Consider the following 19,655-nt stretch of genomic DNA (forward strand, 5'->3'; position numbering starts at 1 on the left):
TGCGAAATCGAGCGATCCTTTCCGGGAACTTTGAGGCAAAAAGCCTAGACGGTCAACAAGTATTTCAGAGCAGAATCTTCTCCACACAAAGAAACACAGATTCCAGGGTCTCTAATCGGTCGGTAAGACCCTTTGATACTTTCCAGACAAAATAAGACACTCCCAAACCAAGACACTTCTGTCTTAACTATCCAGCCTCTTTTTGAATATCGCTATCAATTTTAAATCTGTGGACCTCCAGTTGGACGCTTTTCGGTTACTCCCAACTAAATTGTCACTCGTTTGCCATCGCTGCATTATCAATATTTAAGATGAACACACCAACCATGGGACCAGAGCAGCAGCTCACTCCAAAAATGTCTCCCGTCATGATGCATCTCGATGAAAATCTATCGTCACTGGGTAATCCGTCATTCATGCATCTCGACGACGCTCACAACAAGAAGAAAGGTGGCTATCCTGCCATGTATCGTACTTCGCTGTCCAAGCTCACCGAGCGTGGCCGGCAGAGTCGAGGCAGAAGCGCTGATCCCAAGACTCCAACCAAGATTTTACGCTCAAATTCTCCCATACGTGCACTGCTTGGAAATGCGCCCAAAATGTTCAAGCCTGAGTACATGGGTGTGTCACGACTTCTCAATAGCACCAAAGGAGCACCAACTCCGCCCATTACGACACCCTCTATGATCCTTACTTCATCCAAACTGCTGTTCCAACAAGCTCCTTCGTCACAGCAGAAACAACAGCAGCAGCATCAGGTAGAAGAAGAAGAAAAAAAAGAAGAAGTAGAAGAATCACAGCACAAACAGAGTCAGCAGGTCAGTACACCAGAGGTACAACAAACGTCAGAAATACATATCGAGCCATCGGCGCCGCCACAAAAATATCACTCCAGAGAGGTTTCCAGTACATCTTCCGTGAAAAGCACTGCAACCGCTTGCGAACCTCAGTCGAATATCAAAGCCCAGTCTCAGGTAAGCGCAGTACCAAGACTTTCTCCAGACACCAAGCGTTCGGAACAGCCAGCTAAAACCGCAAATTACAGATTTCCTTCTACGACGTCAACGGCTTCGTCGAGTTCCACGCTCGATAACAAAGAATATCATGATAATCTCAACTTTGACGTGCCGTCACTCGATAAGGATGATTTCCTTCTGGCAACCCAAAGCAAAAGAAGCTCATACATTTCGAGTGTAGGATCGACCAATGACGAAGATCTGAACGGATGGTTTGCGCAATACGCAGACGAGAGACAAGTAGCGACTTTGAACATCAGTGACGCTCAGAACAATAGACAGCAGCTGGATACTTTGAGGGAAAGGTCGTTTCAATCTGAACATTTCTCGCTCAAAGTTAAACAGCTTGAGCTAAGTATAGCGGAGCTACGTCTCCAAAACGAACAATTAAGACACACAATGACCACACACCGCACAGTCCAAGATAGGTACATGTTTGATGCACTGCATGATGTACAGCGGGAGAAGGAAAACAGCTATCGAGAAATGAACCGGAAGATGAAACAGCTGGAGAAGCAGATAGATAACTATAAGCGCGTTGTTCAGAAATTGACTGCTCCTGTGAATTTGCCTCCTGTCGTCAAGCCTAGAATCCCCCTAGTGGATGCGCTTACGCTTGACGAGATGTCAGAGGCCAATTCCTCGAGCGGTGACGACACCGAAAGTGAGATACCTGAGAAAGACGAAAATTTTCACAGCCTGGGCAAGACTACAACCATTACGCTACATCCTAATGACGAAAATAGTCTGGCAATGCCAGAGTCTCCTCGCAAGAGACTTGCTGGGATCAAGCTCGGACTCACTTTTGAAAAATGATTCTTAATCGAAGGTTCGAAAATCAGGTTCCATTGTAATATAACACAGCAGAGCAGCGTTGCTCTCACCATGCATAATCCTAAGAGGTTCAATTGATGTCTACGAAACATAATCAAATACAACATATAAATACATACATCAACAATACAAGCAAAGAGTTGTGGGAACGATTACCGTCATGTAGGGAATGCTATTCCATGTATGTGTGTTGAAAAGTAGTATAAAATTGATTCAAGTAAAAAATTATGGACGAGACCGGAGTCGAACCGATGACCTCTCCCATGCTAAGGGAGCGCGCTACCAACTACGCCACACGCCCAATTGTTGAAATCATGAGATATGAAATGCTATACATTGTGTAGTTGAGGGTGCATGAGGGTTCACTATCATTTGAGAAACGTGAACTTTAGAAACCCACACTCCACTGGACTGGGAGCTGTAACTTAGTGACGACTATGGCATAAATTTATCTTGTCACGTCTAATTACTCGACTTTTGAGCGTTCAATGTGCAGGAATTGACGGTAAATGGTAATGTCAGTGGTCGGTTCAAATTTTCAAGAACGACGGAACTGATAACATTGATGTGCGTAATTATCAAGCGTAACTAGTAGGTTTGGAAATATTTGTTTTTCCATTGCCATCCACTTTGTAATTTTCGACCACAGTCTTACCATTCAACTTCTCATCGCATTATCAAAAATGCAAATCCAACAAGTGAATAAAAAGAGACGAGAAAACGAAATGACGGATAAGCTTAAGAACTAAAGTCCTGATTCGATAAATACGTTCAACAAAGGTAGGCTTCAAAGTTTCCCTCAGGCTTTGTTCGGCGGATTGTCACATATTACTCACTTCTGACGAAAGGTCCCATAATATCGAAATATTGAACAAGTAGCAGATCACTAGGAAAGGATCAGGCCTTCACTGTCTGTTTTCCATCCTTTACGAACACTTTTACTCCTGGTATTCAGGTTTATTCATCAAAGGAGTGATAGGTTTTCTTTCACTCTGCTTTGGACCTTTCTTGAAGCTTCCTTGTCGGCTATCAGCACGAAATTGTCCAAGAGATGTCTTCATCATCGATGAGAAAGCCTAGAGCCAAACCATGGCAGGGGCAGACTGTAGACGATTTGGAGTCCGAATCAGCTATGGTGGGACCTTCACGACCTGTTACTTTGAAAGAAGGAGCTTCTGATAATAGCGAGCCAAGTGCACCGGAACTACCGCATCGACCAGCGGGACTCGAAGCAGACTTAGACACGAACAACAATATACGCAGCAACGTTGGACATCAAAGCAGTTTTTACGGACAGAATAACATGGGTTATGGAGGTTCCCCTTATGGAGGCGGTTTGGGTTCGCTTTACGGATCGAATGGTTACAATTCGATGTATGGTTCAGGTTATGGCTCGATGTACGGCTCAGGCGGTGGTTACGGCTCCATGATGGGTGGGTATGGAGCAGGCGGGATGTATGGAATGGCAGGGCTAAATGCAAATGCAAATGCCATTGCAAATGGGGCTCCTGGATTGGCAGAATCGACTCAAGCAACATTCCAGCTCATCGAAAGTCTGATAGGGGCCGTTGCAGGGTTCGCACAAATGCTAGAGGCAACTTACATGGCTACACATAACTCTTTTTTCACAATGGTATCGATGGCGGAGCAGATCTCGTCACTGAAGGAAATGCTGGGGTCGTTTTTGGGCATTTTTGCTGTCATCAAGATGCTTAAAAAAGTGCTTTACAAGATCACCAGCGGTAGATTGGGCATGGCACCTCGAATCAAAGCGTCCGGTGTACCTAAGAGCGAATTTGCCAAGGAATTCGACAAGTTTAGAGGACATGACCTGGAGCGTGATAAGCGTGGAAAAAGACGTATTTCGTGGAAACCTTTAGTGATTTTTTTGGCCGCCGTGTTTGGATTCCCATTTCTACTGCGAAAATTCGTTGCACGACTAGCAGAAATCCAACAACGTAAGAGTTTGCTGGCGCAAAAGAACGGGGCTAACAGTTCTGGTGGGCTGGACCCACGGAATCTTGAGTTTGCGCGGGCCACGTACGATTTTACGCCCGAGAACCCTCAAATCGAAGTACGGCTACTAAAGGGCGACCTTATGGCTGTGATGAGCAAGACGGATCCAATGGGTCGCAACAGCGAATGGTGGAAAGTGCGTACGAAAAAGGGCGATGTTGGGTATGTACCGAGCAACTATCTGGAGCTGATTCGAAGACGGGTGGAGGCTGTGGAAAACGAGCAGAGTCTGTAGTGGCAAGGGCTTCGATTGTACGACACACCGGACGGCCTATGTGAAAAAATGATTTCCATCCCACAGCGGTCACTATCTGAAATATATAATCTGCTCTGATCATTACGCCAACACCAGTCCCATATTGCATCACTCATTGTTCTTTCCATCTCATCTCATTACCAGTGTTGATTCCACTTGCCTGGCAAACAGCAGTCAACCTGTCTTTCATTCGCTTTCGTTCTCGTAAATGCATATTCATTATTCGTACATATCCTACTACAGACTTTGGTAGCGCTTTAAATGGCTTTCAAGATAGGGTTTTCACTGTTTGTACTTGTCTGCCACGTCTTTAGCCTGGTTCTTGGCGGAATTCGCAATTTCGCGGGTGCTTTGCTTCAAGTCCTGGGCAGAGTCCTTTGCATCGTGCTTCAAATCCTGAGCTTTGTCCTTTGCGTCGTGTTTCAAGTCCTGAGCCTTGCTCTTGGCATCGTGCTTCAAGTCTTGGGCCTGGTCTTGCACGGAATCGCCCAAGTGTTGGGCCTTATCGATACCGGCTGCAGCGGCCTGGCCTGTTTTCTTGTTTAGAGCGTCAAGGCCGCTCTTGGTGGCCTCTGATGCCTTGTGAGTGGTTTCTCCCACATTATGTGAGGCCTCCTGGGCCTTGTCGATGCCTGAAGCGGCTGCTTCGCCTATCTTCTTGTTAAGATCGCCCAGGGTGTGACGTACCTTGTCTGAGATCGACTGTTGGGCCAAAGAAGACGAATGTAGTGACGACGACACGATTCTTGGAGCGGCCACGATTCTGGAAGGAAGAGTGGATCTTAGTGTTTGCGAAGCGGTGGATCTGATCATTGCTTGGGGAGTTATAAGGATTGTTATTAAATGCTGTAATGCGAAGCTGTTGTGGTTTAAGTGAGCTTCTACAGTACAAGAAGAGTGGTGAATGTCTAGTAAGTCAACATCCAAGCGTTTTTATATCTTGTTTCGAAACTAAGTTTGCGCTTAGGGTTGTTTGCTACTGGATCGCGTGGTCTTGCTACGGAAGGGTAAGCCAGCGGGGTGTCCTTGATGGGTCAGTCAAGCATTACGACGTGGGGTCACCTTAAAGCAAAGTGGTTAAAAAAGCCAGAGGACAATAATTGAGACGCGTAAGAGATGTTGGCAGTCGAGATAGGTAATGAAAAAGTGAGGACTCAAGTTTGTCAAATTGCTAGGAATTAAAGGTCAAGTAAAGTTTGCTGAAGATACAAAGTCTTTCGAGGTCAGTAGAAGAGAGTGAGAGATGTACAAGAATATATGAAAACAGAAGTAGTGAAGGTGAAGAATACAGAGGTGTGTAGTAGTGTGTAGCGTGTAGTGAGTAGCGGTGAAATGGTGAAGTGGTGAAGAAGGCAGAATTAAAGGGGAGACAAGAAGGTTGGTTTACGCTTGTGACGTCAAGATCTGTCTCTCCCAGTGTCTCCCTCTGTGTCTTGACTTGCTCGAGATTTCTATCTCTTGTGTATGTTGCGTTACAGTCGGATCTGTCGGTAGCAATTGCTCTAGTATCAAAATAAAAATTGAAATGGGAAGAGCAAAAATATGCGCAAGCCCGGAATCGAACCGGGGGCCCAACGATGGCAACGTTGGATTTTACCACTAAACCACTTGCGCGCTGATTAAGATTGGAGGTGGATAGAATGAATTATATCGGATAACGAATGTCAGATGGACATGCTTCTCAACCGGGGACCAGAGCACGTGACTCGACGACAGCGACAGAATTCACACCACTCCTTCAAAAAACTTGCACCATGGATTGCCCCAAACTCTTATCTCCCTGTAACAGCTGTTTTTGAAAAGACAGTTCCTCATCCTCATCGACACCGAAGGAGCCTGCCGAATTATGCAAATTGGTTGCTCCATTAAAACGCGGTAGGAACGGTAGACGCACTCAATATCCAAATAAATCGAAAGTGTTCACACAAGCTACGAAACACCTGAAAATCTGGGGTGCGTTAGTCGTTTTTTGAAACTCAACCTGGGTCTCAGAACCGCTCTATAACATCACTTTCTGTAAGGGTCATCGCTCTTTAGTGAAAAAGTGATCAGATATGACACGTAGATCGTGCTACTGCTCGAAATCTCTCGACTGGGCCTGTTAAAATATTGACTCCCATGGGCCAACTGACTAGTCGTGTGTTACCTTGTTACGGTCTCGTTGCATCTTTTTACAATTCCAACATTGACCCAATCTCATCGGTACAGAACCTAAAAGACCGCTACCGAGTAAAGACATCAAATTTCGGACCTGGCCCCCTTCAGCAAAAGAACCAAGTGGTAAGTTCACAAACCCTGATTGCAGCAGCTACATTTATGTGAGCATCACAAGAATCTATTCCGTCTTTTCATTGCAATGACTTCGCCACGTCAGCGTATTTCAAAGTGATGAACGAACGACACAGCCAATGGAATTGAAATACTTTTGACACACCTTCTGCCCTATGCTTAACTCCTACACTCGGCTATATTTCTGAATATTAACAAATTTTTATTCTTCACTCCTCATGATCGTTAGGATCAATCTTGAAAACTTTATCCGGATTCAAAATTCTTTTTGGATCCATTGCCAGCTTCAAAGATCTCATAAGATCAACAGGACCATCTCCTAACTCTTCCAGTAAAAAAGTTCTCTTACCAATCCCCACACCATGCTCTCCCGTGCATGTACCGTCTGCAGCTATTGCCCGCTTCACCATATTGTCCACAATTTCTGTTGCTTTGCTCCGCTGTTGATTGTTGTAAAGTATGAGAGCATGAAAGTTCCCATCTCCTGCATGACCAACAATAGCGTTCCCAAGACCACTCGTATTCATCTCTTCCTTGGTTGCCTCTATGACCTCCGAAAATCGAGATAATGGCACGGCCACATCTGTGGTCCAGACATTCATACTGGCATCCTTGGCTTTGCCCTCATTAATTACAGACCACAGTGCGGCTTTACGAGCTTCCCATAGCTCTAGCTTTTCATCACTGTTGGTCGCAAATTCAAACTTGTGGCAACCGTGCATCTTCGCAACGCGGTTCACTTCGCCAACCACTTCAGAGATAATATTGTCGTTACGTCCTCCTATTTTGAAAAATAGGGTTGGTTTCTCAATCCAGTCTGTCTTGTACGTAGCCCCGGCCCTGTTGATTACTTTCATCATATTGTCGTCCAGCAATTCCATTGCGTTGAGCTGGATACCTTCTTGTATCAGCCTTGAAGTACAAGCAGCGGCATCTCCTACCGTTGGGAAAGATCCCACGGCAACAGTCTCTTTGATGGGTTTGACATGGCACTTAATTGTAGCCTCTGTCACTACTGCTAGGGTACCTTCCGATCCGATCAACAAGCCGTTCAGATTGTAACCAGCTGAAGACTTGCGTGGTCTTCTTTTGGTCTTGATCACAGTGCCGTCCGCTAGTACAGCGGTAATGTTGACCACATTTTCCTTCATGGTTCCATACCGGTAAGCGTTAGTGCCCGAGCACGAGTTGGCAATACAACCACCGATTTGTGCGCCGGGGCCGGGGTCGCATCCAAACAAAAGACCCTTTTCGCCCAAGTAGTCGTTAAGGTCTTCCCAAGGAACGCCAGCTTGCACTTCTACATCCAAATCCAGATCGTTGAGCTTCAAAATTTTGTTCATGTTCATCGACAAATCCAAGACTACAGTCCACTTGGACCTGGTGGGCACAAAGTGGCCTTCCAATGAGGTCCCACCTGAAAACGGAACCACCGGAATGGCGTGCTCGTGGCATATTTTCAGAATCTCAGAAACGTCTTGGGTAGTGTGCGGATAAAGAATTATACCTGGTCTTTGTTCAGGAGTAGCATGGTGGCTGTTGAAATAAGTATCGGAATGTGAATCCAAACTTTCTTTGGAAACCGAAAATGACGCAGTGTCGTTATTCAAGACAGCTTTTAACTTCTCGACGGCTTCACTAAACTCCACTTCGTCTTGACAATACTGAGGTGGCTGTAATTCTTGCAACGGAGTAGTAGAAGAAAACTGGTCATTGTAGATGGACCAATCAGATAGTGCCAATGAACCTCCTATTGCTGCTCCCAATACTAATCCCGCAATAGGTCTTTTGTATCCAAATTTACCGGGAATTGGCGCTTGTAGGCCACGAGAAAAGCTTTGAGACTTTAAATTTCTCGAAAAGATTCTTACTGATTGCTTTAGCATCCTAGTCTATATACAAGCTCAATGCCTCTTTTTCAATGAAGTCTGAACTTTTAAAGTTTGTCAGTTCTTGGCAGTTTTCAACTACAAGTAAGCCAATTTATATGTCTAGTATTCATTGGAAAGCATACAAGATCGAACATATACAAATCATGAACTGACATGAGGATTGCCGAATTTGACTTCATGAGTGTTGATGCTTAGCTTGCACAAAACTGGCTTTTTTTTGGTATATAAAAGCGAGGTAAGTACGTGCAGGGTCTTCGCTCAAAAAACCAATTGATATTATAATGTGGATAACTAGAGGTTTTTCCGAGGGGAACTCAGCAATAAGTTGAAGGGAAACGACAATGGCGGGCCGTTCCACTGACTTTCAAGAGCCACGTTTACCGTGGAACTCGGAAACAAAAAATGCAATGTACTCAACGCTCAGGGTGTTTAATGTCACACTTTTTCACCCAGCGTCACAGTTTCGTATTTTAACGTATTAGCGAGTTTGAAATCGTATGTAAGAGTCCAACCTGTTCAACTCTCGCAGGCTGCAGTCCAGGATGGTCCATTGATTTTTTCCGGGTTGTAGCTTACCTTATGTCTCTGTCATGATACCGTTTCGACAATAATAATTGGAGATGCCAAAAATTTCGAAAGTTGGTCTCAATACGACACACACGCAGATAATATCCCATGGCTTCATCAAACCGACCCTTCAAACTAGGTCTTCACTCTCAGCCAGCGAAAAAATACGTTCAAATGTTTAAAGTGCAAAATTCTATTAGGTGCGGACTCACTTTGACGTGAAACCAATGTAAACCAGTATTCAAAATTACATGAAGTCGTCATCGGCAAAATCTTCAAATTCACCCTTCTCGAGGTCGAACTCTTGATCTTTCTTGAAAGCACCACCGAGGTTGGCCTTTGCAGCTTTAGCCTTCTTCTTACCAGCACCACCGGTTGCGGTACCACCTCTGACCTTAGCCAAACGGGCCTGTCTTTCCTGTCTTTCCTTGTCCTTCATGAGAACATTCAGCGTCGCAACCGCTTGTCTGATGGACTCGATGTTCATAGGCGCGGCCACATCTCTAATAAGATCCACGGCCAAACCAGAGGCGTAGTTTAGTTGCGATTTCTCGTTCATAGATGTAATGGCGGTAGCCAAAGCCTTTCTTAGTTCCTGGAAATCTTTCTTAGTTTCTGCAGTATCAAACAATGGGTGCGATTCGATGGGTGTGTCCTTTGTAAAGCTTGCAGGACGCAATAGTGCTTCCCGTTCCTGTTCCTGACGCAATGCCTTGGCTCTAGGGTGCTCATCAGCGACACCAAGGCCTTCGAACAAAGAAGCAGCATTCTTCAAGTCTGCCTCCACTTCTGCCTTCTTGAGCAGCTCTTTTCTGGTTTTTTCATCTACAGTGTCAATCTCCAGTAGTACCGGGCCACTGCTCTTCTTTTTGTCATCCTTTTTAGAAGGTCCAGGGGTTTTTTTAACAGCCTTAGGCTTTTCGCTCTCTTCAGCATCCCACGACTCTAGTACCGCACCATCATCGTCACCGGCAGCGCCAAACTCGTCGTCCCAAGAGGCAGCTACGGGCTGGTTTTTCGAGGAAGTTGGAATATCGAAATCTTCGTCGTCCCAAGACATTTTGGAGTCGTTTTTTGCGTTTTCAAGCTTTTTGAAGTGAGAAACAAACTTAGCAAAGAGGTTTGTAGACAGTTGAGGTTAGCAGAGTTGTCGAAAAGCCAGAGAAAGAGAGATGGGTGAACTCATCTTGTAATCGTTAATTTTTCGTACTAGCTAATCTCACAGTGAACGAAAAGCGATTTGGTCATGTGACGATATTTAAAGACGCGTCTTCTAGTTAATGCTCTGGTCGCTGGGTAGAAAAACGTATAGTTGGCGTTGAACACATACGCAATTACCGGAGTGGTGTGAGAACGAAAGAAGGAATAAAGAAAACAAACGGACACGGAAAAGCTGTAGGTTAGAATGCGGCGTTGTGATACTTGCATTTGTTGCACTCGTTTCAGCGAAACCGGGCAAAAATGTTACTGCGATGACAACTCCGGATAATGAGTTTAAAAAACTCCGAGAGTAAAATCACCAGGAAATCGTAGATACAAAGACTGAACCGAGTAGTGTTCTAAGATAGAACAAGAAGTAAAGAGTCTAACTCGCCTTTTTCCTCTCGGACTGATCACTTTCCTATATTTCTGACCTACTAGCCTGTATCCTATTCCATCGGGCAATTCAGCAAATGTGGTCATCAATGACGAACAGGGTCCAGTTCATTTAAATTGACATCTTCAACAGCTAAACGGATCTCATTAAGTAATTTACACGCTCGAATGCATGATTGAAATCGGCAAGAGCGGAACCTTTAACAACTCTAATAGCTTCGTGATTTACATCATAGCTTTTAAGGCAGTATATTTAGGCTCCCCCTTTTTTGAACCAAATTTAAACTCGCTGTGAGGTGCGTTCTTTCTAATACCACAATATACTGTCAATGGGCGAGGATTTTAGCGTTTTTACGGGCAGAGGCGGTGCTGGAAACATAGTTTCTTCAGCCGAAAAACCCTCTCCGAAAATCGTTTCTCAAGGATCCCAAACACCAAGTTTGTTGCAGCCCGTATTCAGCACTGGAAGAGGAGGTGCAGGTAATATGCGCAAGAACGTGGATAAAAATCTGACTCGTCAAGCTCAAGACGTGGACGATTTCATACCGCCTATTGAAGAGGATGATCGTAATTTAAATGCGGACACGGCTCTCGATCCTTTAAAATCGCGGAATTCCAACAGTGCTCGTCCACTAGGAAGTAAGAAGAATTCTTTAAAGGCAAAAAGCAGTAGACCAGAGAATTCTCCCCAGAGCTTTAGCATTGGAAGGGGTGGTGCTGGAAACATTTTGTCACCTTCAAACAGCAAAAAGTCTAGAAATGGGAGCAAAGATCAAAAACGGGCCCAAAATAAGGGCTTTTGGCACAGCGTCAAAAGTTTCTTCAAATGAGTCAAGAAAAATCCAAATATTTCGCATCCCACTTGAACCGCGATTTCCTATCAGTTTCAATATAATGAATAGATGTTATCTTACAAGCAGTTGAGGTTCTCTCTTATTTTCGTCGAGCTCTGCTTTGATTATGTAATGGCTAACATGCTGGTATCTCCCAGCTCCTCTACTTCCTTCTTGCAATACAGTATTGAAATAATAATAGTCAATTAAATAAATACAATAAATATGAACACATTACAGAGTTACATCAACTCTTCGTGCGTCCTTCAAGCATCAACAGTGGATGCTAGTTCTTCCAAAAGTCTGTAATCACGCTTCACAATACCACCGTTGCCCGGTAGGTTCGTGGAACCCATCAAAAAGCTATCAACAGAAGTAGCACACTTTCTACCTTCTTGAATGGCCCACACGATCAAGGACTGGCCACGTCTGCAATCACCAGCAGTGAAAATTTTACCACCATCGACTGAGTACGACGCGTCGTTCAGAGTACCAATTGTTCCTCTCTTGGTCTTCACAATATCTGGATCCTCAAATAGTTCTGGACCCATAAAACCCATGGACAACAGCACAATGTCAGCCTCGAATACTTCTTCGCTGCCTGGGACTTCAACCATTTGCCAAACTCCTGACTCTGACTTTTTCCACTCCACACGAACGGTTTTGATAGCCTTGACTTCGCCGTCTTCATTTCCAATAAATTCTTTCGAGAGAATGCAGTACTCGCGTGGGTCCCTCCCGTAATGCTCCTTCACCTCCGCGTGACCGTAGTCAACTCTCATGACTCGAGGCCATTGAGGCCAAGGATTATCCTTCGAGCGCTCATTAGGTGGCTGAGGCAGTAGCTCGAAATTCAACACGGAAGCGGCGCCGTGTCTTACTGAGGTACCCAAACAGTCGTTACCAGTATCACCACCGCCAATCACAATGACCTTTTTACCTGCAATTTGTTGGCGTATGATTTCCAAGTCCTTTTCTAGCAACGCCTTGGTATTGGCCGTGAGCAAAGACATAGCAAAATCGATATTCTTCAGGCTACGACCAGGTATTTTGAGATCCCTAGGGATGGTGGAACCGATGGCGTAAACCACTGCGTCATGTGCGCTCTTGAGGTCCTCGGTCGTAACATCTTTTCCTATCTCCACATTGTTGATGAAACTGACACCTTCGGCAGCCATTAAATCAATACGACGCTGGACAATCGATTTGTCCAGCTTCATGTTTGGAATACCATACATTAACAAACCACCACAGCGATCGGCTCTTTCAAAAACAGTGACAGAATGGCCTGCCCTGTTTAACTGATCAGCACATGCCAAACCCGCAGGACCAGAACCAATAACAGCTACATTGCGACCTGTCCTGAACTCTGGAATTTGGGGCGTAATCCACCCCTCCTTGAAACCATTATCGATAATCAAACGTTCGATAGACTTGATCCCAACAGGGTCATCAATGATGCCTAAAGTACAAGAGCCTTGACAAGGAGCCGGACAGACGCGACCTGTGAATTCAGGAAAGTTGTTGGTTTCCAGCAGTTTGTCCAAGGCCAGCTTCCATTGGTTTTTAAAAACCAGCTCGTTAAATTTGGGAATCACATTGGAGATTGGACAGCCAGTATCAGCAGTACAGAATGGGACACCACAGTCCATACACCTGGCAGTTTGATACTTGGCATCTTTTTTTGTTAGGCAACTAGACAGCTCTTTCCAGTCCTTCGTACGCGACTTGGTACCGCGATACTTCTCGTGACGAATCTTGTACAACATGAAGCCACGAGTTTTCTCGATTTTCTCCACGTTCTTCTCTAATTGATCCGCATTCTGGATGGCGTCTTCTAAGTCCTGTACCTTTGGTTCTGTCAGTGTAGCTTTGTGACTGACAGTAGCGGCTTTGATTCGGGAGTCTCTAATGCCGTCAACCTCGCCGTTAGTAGCGTCTGCTTTCAAGTCCGTGCCGGAATTGAATCTTTTTAAGAATTTCGCTGTATTCGCTTCCTTCTGTTTGACCTTCTCAGCCGCCGCCTTTTCTAGAACCTTTCTGTAATCTGTTGGTATGACTTTGACAAAATTCTTCAAGTAGTGATTGAAGTTGCCCAGAATTCTAGCAGCAAGTTCAGACTTCGTGTAATTGTAATGTTCTTGAATCAAATTCTTCACGAACGCAATCTCCACCGTATCAACTAAGCTTTGTAGCTCGATGGTTTCCATATTGATTTTTCCAGCAAAATCGTCGTAGTCTGAGGTCAAACAGTATGCAATACCACCGGTGGCACCAGAGAAAGCATTCAAAGATTCCATCTGGGACAGAACAACGGCACGTCCACCTGTCATGTACTCAAATGCGTTATTACCCTTTATTCTCTCAACAACAATAGTGGCTCCTGAGTTACGCACGCAAAAACGTTCCCCAGCAACACCAGAGATGAACGCAGTACCAGAGGTGGCACCATAGAAACACGTATTACCAACAATCACGTTTTCGTCGCTCTTGAAGCTGGAGCCTGATGGTGGTCTAATAACTAAGCGTCCACCCGAAAGTCCTTTACCAACATAATCATTGGCATCACCATCCAAGATGAATGTCACACCTGAGGCCAAGAATGCACCGAAAGACTGACCGGCAGAACCCTCGATATTAACGACAACTGTATCCTGAGGAAGGCCCTCTTCACCGAACTTCTTGGATATTCTGTAAGACAGAGTAGCACCCAAAGCACGATCGGTGTTGATAATTGAAGCATCGATGTTGATAGGGAGACCGCGATCGAGTGTTACTTCAGCTTCATCGATTAGTTTGTTGTCCAAACGCGTATGCAGCTTATGATCCTGCTTTTTCGTGAACTTTGTTGCGACACCTGGTCGGATGACGTGAGCGGGCGTAAGGATTGGGGAAAGGTCAATGTTTATCGCTTTAGTGTTGACATTGTCCCGCTTCTTTAATTTCTCTGAATGACCCACCATTTCATCAATAGTGCGGAATCCTAATTTTGCCATTATTTTACGCAAGTCCTGGATCAAGTAGTAAAAGAAATTGATGACGTGCTCAGGTTGACCCTTAAATTTTTCTCTCAGTAGTGGATCTTGTGTAGCGATGCCGACGGCGCATGCATTTAGGTGACATTTTCTCAACATAATACAACCCATAGCAATCAGAGGCACGGTAGCCAAAGTGAAAGATTCAGCACCCAACAATACTGCAACTGCAATATCAAAGCCAGTTCTCAGTTGACCATCTGTCTGGACAACAACATTGCGTCTCAAGTCATTCAGAACCAAGGTTTGGTGCGTTTCGGCAAGACCCAACTCCCAAGGCAAACCGGCATATTTGATACCTGTCCATCTCGATGCACCAGTGCCACCATCGTGGCCAGATACGAGGATATGGTCGGCTTTGGCTTTCGCCACACCAGAAGCAACAATTCCAACACCGACTTCGGACACCAACTTGACAGAAATTCCCGCTCTTGGGTTCGAACACTTAAGATCGTATATCAACTGTTTCAAATCCTCGATAGAGTATATGTCATGATGTGGGGGAGGAGATATCAAACCGACATATGGCGTCGAATGTCTGGTCTTGGCGATATCAGCGGAGACTTTATGAGCTGGTAGTTCACCACCTTCGCCTGGTTTGGCTCCTTGAGCTATTTTAATTTGAATCTCATCTGCGTCAGACAAGTAGTGCGAAGTGACACCAAAACGGGCTGAAGCAACTTGCTTGATTGCCGACCTCATCGTGTCGCCGTTGGCGTGTACAATACTACGCTCAGAATCTTCACCACCTTCACCGCAATTGGATTTGGCACCCAGTCTATTCATTGCAACCGCCAAAGTGGAGTGGGCCTCCATGGAGATCGAACCATAAGACATAGCACCCGTAGCAAATCTTCTCGCTATCTCAGTCCATGGCTCTACTTGCTCGAGCGGAATTGGGGTAGCATCTTCGAAGTTCAACTCTAAGAGACCTCTCAAAGTGCAGTCTCTAATGGATTCCATTTCTTTCTTGACGTACATTTCCCAGGCATCCTCATTTTTATTGCGCACCGAATCTTGAAGAGACGCAATGGCTGTTGGGTCATTGATATGCTTTGCTCCACCATCTCTCCAGTGATACTCACCACTCTCTGGTAGGTTGACCGACTTGGAGATTGTTTTCCTACTTGGAAATCCACGCTCGTGCATCGAAAAAGCATCCTGTGCAATGTACTCAAAGGTTACACCTTGAATTCTAGATGCAGTTCCGGCGAAACAGAGATCGACGACAGTGTTGTCTATACCCAAAGACTCAAAAATTTGAGCGCCCTTGTAGGAGGCCAGTGTGGAAATACCCATCTTTGACATGACCTTCAAGATGCCGCCGTCGACAGCATGCTTGTAGTTTTCCAACAATGTGGAATCATCGATAACAAGGTCTTCATTATCAACATTCCGCACCAGACCCTCCTGGTTCATTCTCACCAAAGTCTCCATTGCCAAGTAAGGGAAGATTGCGTCGCAACCATAACCTAAAAGAACACAGAAATGATGAACTTCCCTAGCTTCACCCGTCTCTAAAATTAATGCGACCTGTGAACGTTGTTTGTTCCTAATCAAATGATGATGGATTGCACCAACAGCGATCAAGGAAGACAATGGAACGCGGTGGGCACCCAATTTTCTATCGGAAAGCATCAGGATGCGCTTACCTTGATCAATGGCATCTGAGGCATCTTGGGTTATACGGTCTAGTGCAGCGGTGTAACCAAGTAGACCTTGTGATTTCTCAAATGTGATGTCGATGTTGGCCGTGGACCAAGCTGGATGAGCTTTCTCAATGTTTTTGATAGCTTCATATTCTTTCCAATGCAGAATTGGAGATTTCAAAAGCAGACGGTCACATTGAGATGGATGGACTTCTAGCAGGTTACCTTGAGGTCCCACGTAACATTCCAACGACATAACGTTAGCCTCACGAATGGGGTCAATAGGAGGATTAGTGACTTGAGCAAAAAGTTGCCTAAAATAATCATAAAGCAAGACTGGATCTTCATTCAGACACGCCAAAGGCGCGTCGTTTCCCATAGATCCCAGTGCTTCCTTGCTCCCGAGAGCCATTGGTACAAGGACCATGGAAACCTGTTCAAAAGTGTAACCTAGTGCTAAAAGTCTGGGATCTTGTTGAGCTTTCAAAGACGCATGTTCTTCGCTCAAAAACGTTTTAGGCGTAAATTTTTCGGTTTTCACCAGTAGGTCCTCTACTTTGATTAACTTAGAAAGCCATGACTTGAAGTCTTGCTTTTTGGCGAACTGAGACTTCATCTTCTTAGTGTCTACCATTTGCCCAAGCTCAGTGTCAACTAAAAGCATGTCGCCTGGCTTCAACTTTCCTTTTTGAACGATCAACGAATTATCGACTTGAATTACACCAACCTCGGAAGCGCAGATAACACGGTCATCAGAGGTGATGTAGTAACGACAAGGCCGTAGACCGTTTCTGTCAAGCATCGCACCACAGTAACGCCCATCTGTAAAGTTGAGAAGGGCTGGACCATCCCAAGGCTCCATCAAGCAAGCGGCCCAGTCAAACCAAGCCTTCAAATTGGAATCCATGTCTTTATGGTACGCCTCTGGAACCATCATCATGATTGCTTCTGGCAGCGATAGCGCACCATTGATCACCAGTAGTTCCAACACGTTATCAAGGGCAGCGGAGTCGGAGCCCCCCTCCTCGATAATGGGGTAAAGCTGTTCGAGATTTTCTTTAAAAGTGTCCGAAGACATAACACCTTCACGAGACCGCATCGAATTTTTATTACCACGGAGCGTGTTGATTTCACCATTGTGTGCAATCCAACGCAACGGTTGGGCTCTGTCCCAGGATGGGAAGGTGTTCGTGGAAAAACGAGAGTGTACTAGAGCCATGTGGGACTCGAAATGGGCATTGGTCAAATCGTGATAGTACTGATAGACCTGAGTTGGAGTCAGCTGGCCTTTATAAACAATGGTTTTGGTATTCAAAGAACAGGCGTAAAACCAGTTTTGTATGCCGATCGCGGATGTTGATTTTTTCCGTAGACCATAGAGGAGAGTCTGAAACTCGACGTCGTACTTTGATTTGAATTCTTCGTCAGAAATCTGACCCTGTTCTTGATAAGCGGCTGTGAGGACTACCAATGGCTGTAGAATAGCAGGTTCGCGCGAAAGAGCAACTGCGCCTAATAGAGAAGAATCGCGGGGGACCGAACGCCAGCCCAAGACCGTTAGTCCCAGTGACGTTGCAATTTCTTCGAAAACACGTTTACCAACTTCTAAAGAGTCACTGGAGTCTTTTTTGAAGAAAAAATTGCCCACGGCGTACTGGTGTCTGGCTGGAACGTCGATGTCAAGCTCGAGCTTGAACTCGCGTCTCATGAATTCGTGGGGGATACCAACCAAAATACCAGCACCGTCACCGTTTCCACCTGACGACACAGCACCTCTGTGCGTCATGTTGCACAGTAGATAACGGGCATCAGAGACAATTTTATGTGAAGGTGTTCCCTTGATGTTGGCCACGAAACCTACACCGCACGCATCGCGTTCATATTCTGGATCGTACAGACCCTGTTTTTGCGGTATAGAATCTGCCCAAAACTGTGTTTTCGTGGACGACGAACCAAATCCAGATAAGTCGTCGCTCAAGGGGAGGCCGCCATCGTATGCTTCCTCCAGAACGTCGAATTTGTCGGATTGCAGCATGTGTTTAGTCGCTCTCTTCTTTCAAGTAGAAAATAAAACTCAAATGAAAGGTGTATCCGCGCCCGGCAGATGCTTTTCGGTTCCAATGGACGTTTATTGAAGTCCTGGAAGAAATCGAAAATATAAATAATGCACTGTTTTAATGCAAATTCGCTTAACAGAGCAGAGTGGCCAACTTATAGATCAAAACAACCTTGTAAGGAAAAGAGTGCCAACAGTGTTTTTTTTTTTCTATGGCTTTTCTTACAGAGAAAAATCTGCCCTTCTCGATCTCTCAACCCGTTCTATTCCCTGGTCAGTTTTCATTATTATTGAGCTTCGTGGACTCATTTCGTTCTGCTTCATATACGATGGGTCCGTAACCTGACTGGCGAACACCAAAGAGGGGACAATCACCCTGCCTTCTTGATAGCTATCCATGTCAAGAAAAATGCACCAATCAGAGGTCCGGCCCTCTTAAAACGTCGCAGGGACTTATTTTTTTTCTCGTCGGTGTCGCCGGGTGGGCTACCTGATCACCTGTTTCCGTCTCTGTTCTCTATGGCGACACGCTAATTCAGCAGCATCCGATGCTGCTGTGGTGACCTAGAAATTCAAGATATGCGTTGCACACGGTGGCAAGCATTGATAACGAAACTCAGACAGAGTTGAAATATGCGTTGGGGAACAGCGGTGTGCATAAAAATCGGGAACTGCTTCTGTTCGGTCCCAACTGCTGTGCCATAGGAAACCACATAGACCGTAGGTTGACCGGTAGGATTGCCAAGAACGGAATCATGGTGCGAAAAGTGCAAGAACCGGCAAGAACCGGTTTTTTTGGGAGTTCCTGAAGGAAGCGATTTACTTCTGAAAGCCTTCTTGAGAAACATGAACGTCACGAACTTGCGAAATCGCAGCATTCTGATGTCAGAAAGCTAGGCATTTGTGTAGAAGAATAGTTCGAAGGTAGAATCAGGGGAAAAAACAATTTCTGCCACTTGAAAGGCTTGTTTCCATCCGTTTTTGATCGTTGCTGTTGGAAATTTGAGAGCCAAATCCTCGTAGTTATTATCCATTGACTCTCTGGAGATTTTCCTGTCTTTCTCATCAAGTTTCCATGCGTAAAACGGATGTTGACGAACCAAAAAGTGGTGTTTAGGATGGTTGGTTTTTGCCGCTCAAGATTCCCTTAGGTGAGATTCGCAGATTCGTGCGAAGTTGTCGGAACTCGTGTTGTACGAATGAACTTTTGAAATATCTTGAATGTCCATTTCCAGTGAGATTTGAGAGCCTGTTAAGCTTGAAGTTATGGTTTAGGGCTGGAAGAGCGAACTCGGGTTCATGAGATTTGTCTACATTGCTGTTGAGTAGGTTTGATCATAGTTGGAAAGATGAGAGCACCAGCGCTCAATTTTGAGTAGTAGACATCTGTAAACAATTCTTGAAAACTGATGCTCTCCGATCTGTTGTAAATACACCGTATGTCATTTCTCTGATGAATATTCTTATGGATGGTAGTTTATCAGGCAATATGGTTTCGATTAAGCAGCCGAAATGTCATGGAAATCCTGCGAATCGTCTTATTCATTGGTAAACTAGACCCGTTAGTTTATAACGTGTGTTACGTAATCGATGACAGCGACGCTAAAAACAATCGA

The 19,655-nt window shown here is 45.1% G+C and overlaps 7 protein-coding genes and 2 non-coding genes across 9 annotated transcripts; 3 read left to right on the top strand and 6 right to left on the bottom strand.

The window, feature by feature from the left end:
• Nucleotides 1-311: 311 nt before the first annotated feature.
• MMR1 (LALA0S01e05380g1_1) lies at nucleotides 312-1,832 on the top strand (the record flags this gene model as incomplete). The annotated part of the gene is made up of 1 exon (XM_022774344.1): nucleotides 312-1,832. One exon carries the CDS (start codon nucleotides 312-314, stop codon nucleotides 1,830-1,832), a length of 1,521 nt encoding a protein of 506 aa, XP_022626450.1.
• Nucleotides 1,833-2,078: 246 nt separating this feature from the next.
• On the bottom strand, nucleotides 2,079-2,151 carry LALA0_S01e05402r. Its single transcript has one exon. It is a non-coding gene; the product is annotated as a tRNA-Ala (tRNA).
• Nucleotides 2,152-2,901: 750 nt separating this feature from the next.
• On the top strand, nucleotides 2,902-4,101 carry PEX13 (LALA0S01e05424g1_1; the record flags this gene model as incomplete). The annotated part of the gene is made up of 1 exon (XM_022774345.1): nucleotides 2,902-4,101. One exon carries the CDS (start codon nucleotides 2,902-2,904, stop codon nucleotides 4,099-4,101), a length of 1,200 nt encoding a protein of 399 aa, XP_022626451.1.
• Nucleotides 4,102-4,404: 303 nt separating this feature from the next.
• ZEO1 (LALA0S01e05446g1_1) lies at nucleotides 4,405-4,935 on the bottom strand (the record flags this gene model as incomplete). Its single annotated transcript, XM_022774346.1, has 1 exon — nucleotides 4,405-4,935. The coding sequence occupies one exon, from the start codon at nucleotides 4,933-4,935 to the stop codon at nucleotides 4,405-4,407; it is 531 nt and encodes a 176-aa protein (XP_022626452.1).
• Nucleotides 4,936-5,665: 730 nt separating this feature from the next.
• On the bottom strand, nucleotides 5,666-5,736 carry LALA0_S01e05468r. Its single transcript has one exon. It is a non-coding gene; the product is annotated as a tRNA-Gly (tRNA).
• An 884-nt stretch (nucleotides 5,737-6,620) lies between these two features.
• On the bottom strand, nucleotides 6,621-8,297 carry DLD1 (LALA0S01e05490g1_1; the record flags this gene model as incomplete). The annotated part of the gene is made up of 1 exon (XM_022774347.1): nucleotides 6,621-8,297. One exon carries the CDS (start codon nucleotides 8,295-8,297, stop codon nucleotides 6,621-6,623), a length of 1,677 nt encoding a protein of 558 aa, XP_022626453.1.
• Nucleotides 8,298-9,117: 820 nt separating this feature from the next.
• HCR1 (LALA0S01e05512g1_1) lies at nucleotides 9,118-9,930 on the bottom strand (the record flags this gene model as incomplete). Its single annotated transcript, XM_022774348.1, has 1 exon — nucleotides 9,118-9,930. The coding sequence occupies one exon, from the start codon at nucleotides 9,928-9,930 to the stop codon at nucleotides 9,118-9,120; it is 813 nt and encodes a 270-aa protein (XP_022626454.1).
• Nucleotides 9,931-10,795: 865 nt separating this feature from the next.
• On the top strand, nucleotides 10,796-11,296 carry PAR32 (LALA0S01e05534g1_1; the record flags this gene model as incomplete). Its single annotated transcript, XM_022774349.1, has 1 exon — nucleotides 10,796-11,296. The coding sequence occupies one exon, from the start codon at nucleotides 10,796-10,798 to the stop codon at nucleotides 11,294-11,296; it is 501 nt and encodes a 166-aa protein (XP_022626455.1).
• Nucleotides 11,297-11,565: 269 nt separating this feature from the next.
• On the bottom strand, nucleotides 11,566-18,018 carry GLT1 (LALA0S01e05556g1_1; the record flags this gene model as incomplete). The annotated part of the gene is made up of 1 exon (XM_022774350.1): nucleotides 11,566-18,018. One exon carries the CDS (start codon nucleotides 18,016-18,018, stop codon nucleotides 11,566-11,568), a length of 6,453 nt encoding a protein of 2,150 aa, XP_022626456.1.
• Nucleotides 18,019-19,655: the final 1,637 nt, after the last annotated feature.

Source organism: Lachancea lanzarotensis, scaffold LALA0S01 (assembly GCF_000938715.1).
Source record: "Lachancea lanzarotensis genome assembly LALA0, scaffold LALA0S01, whole genome shotgun sequence".
Lineage (NCBI taxonomy): Eukaryota > Fungi > Ascomycota > Saccharomycetes > Saccharomycetales > Saccharomycetaceae > Lachancea > Lachancea lanzarotensis.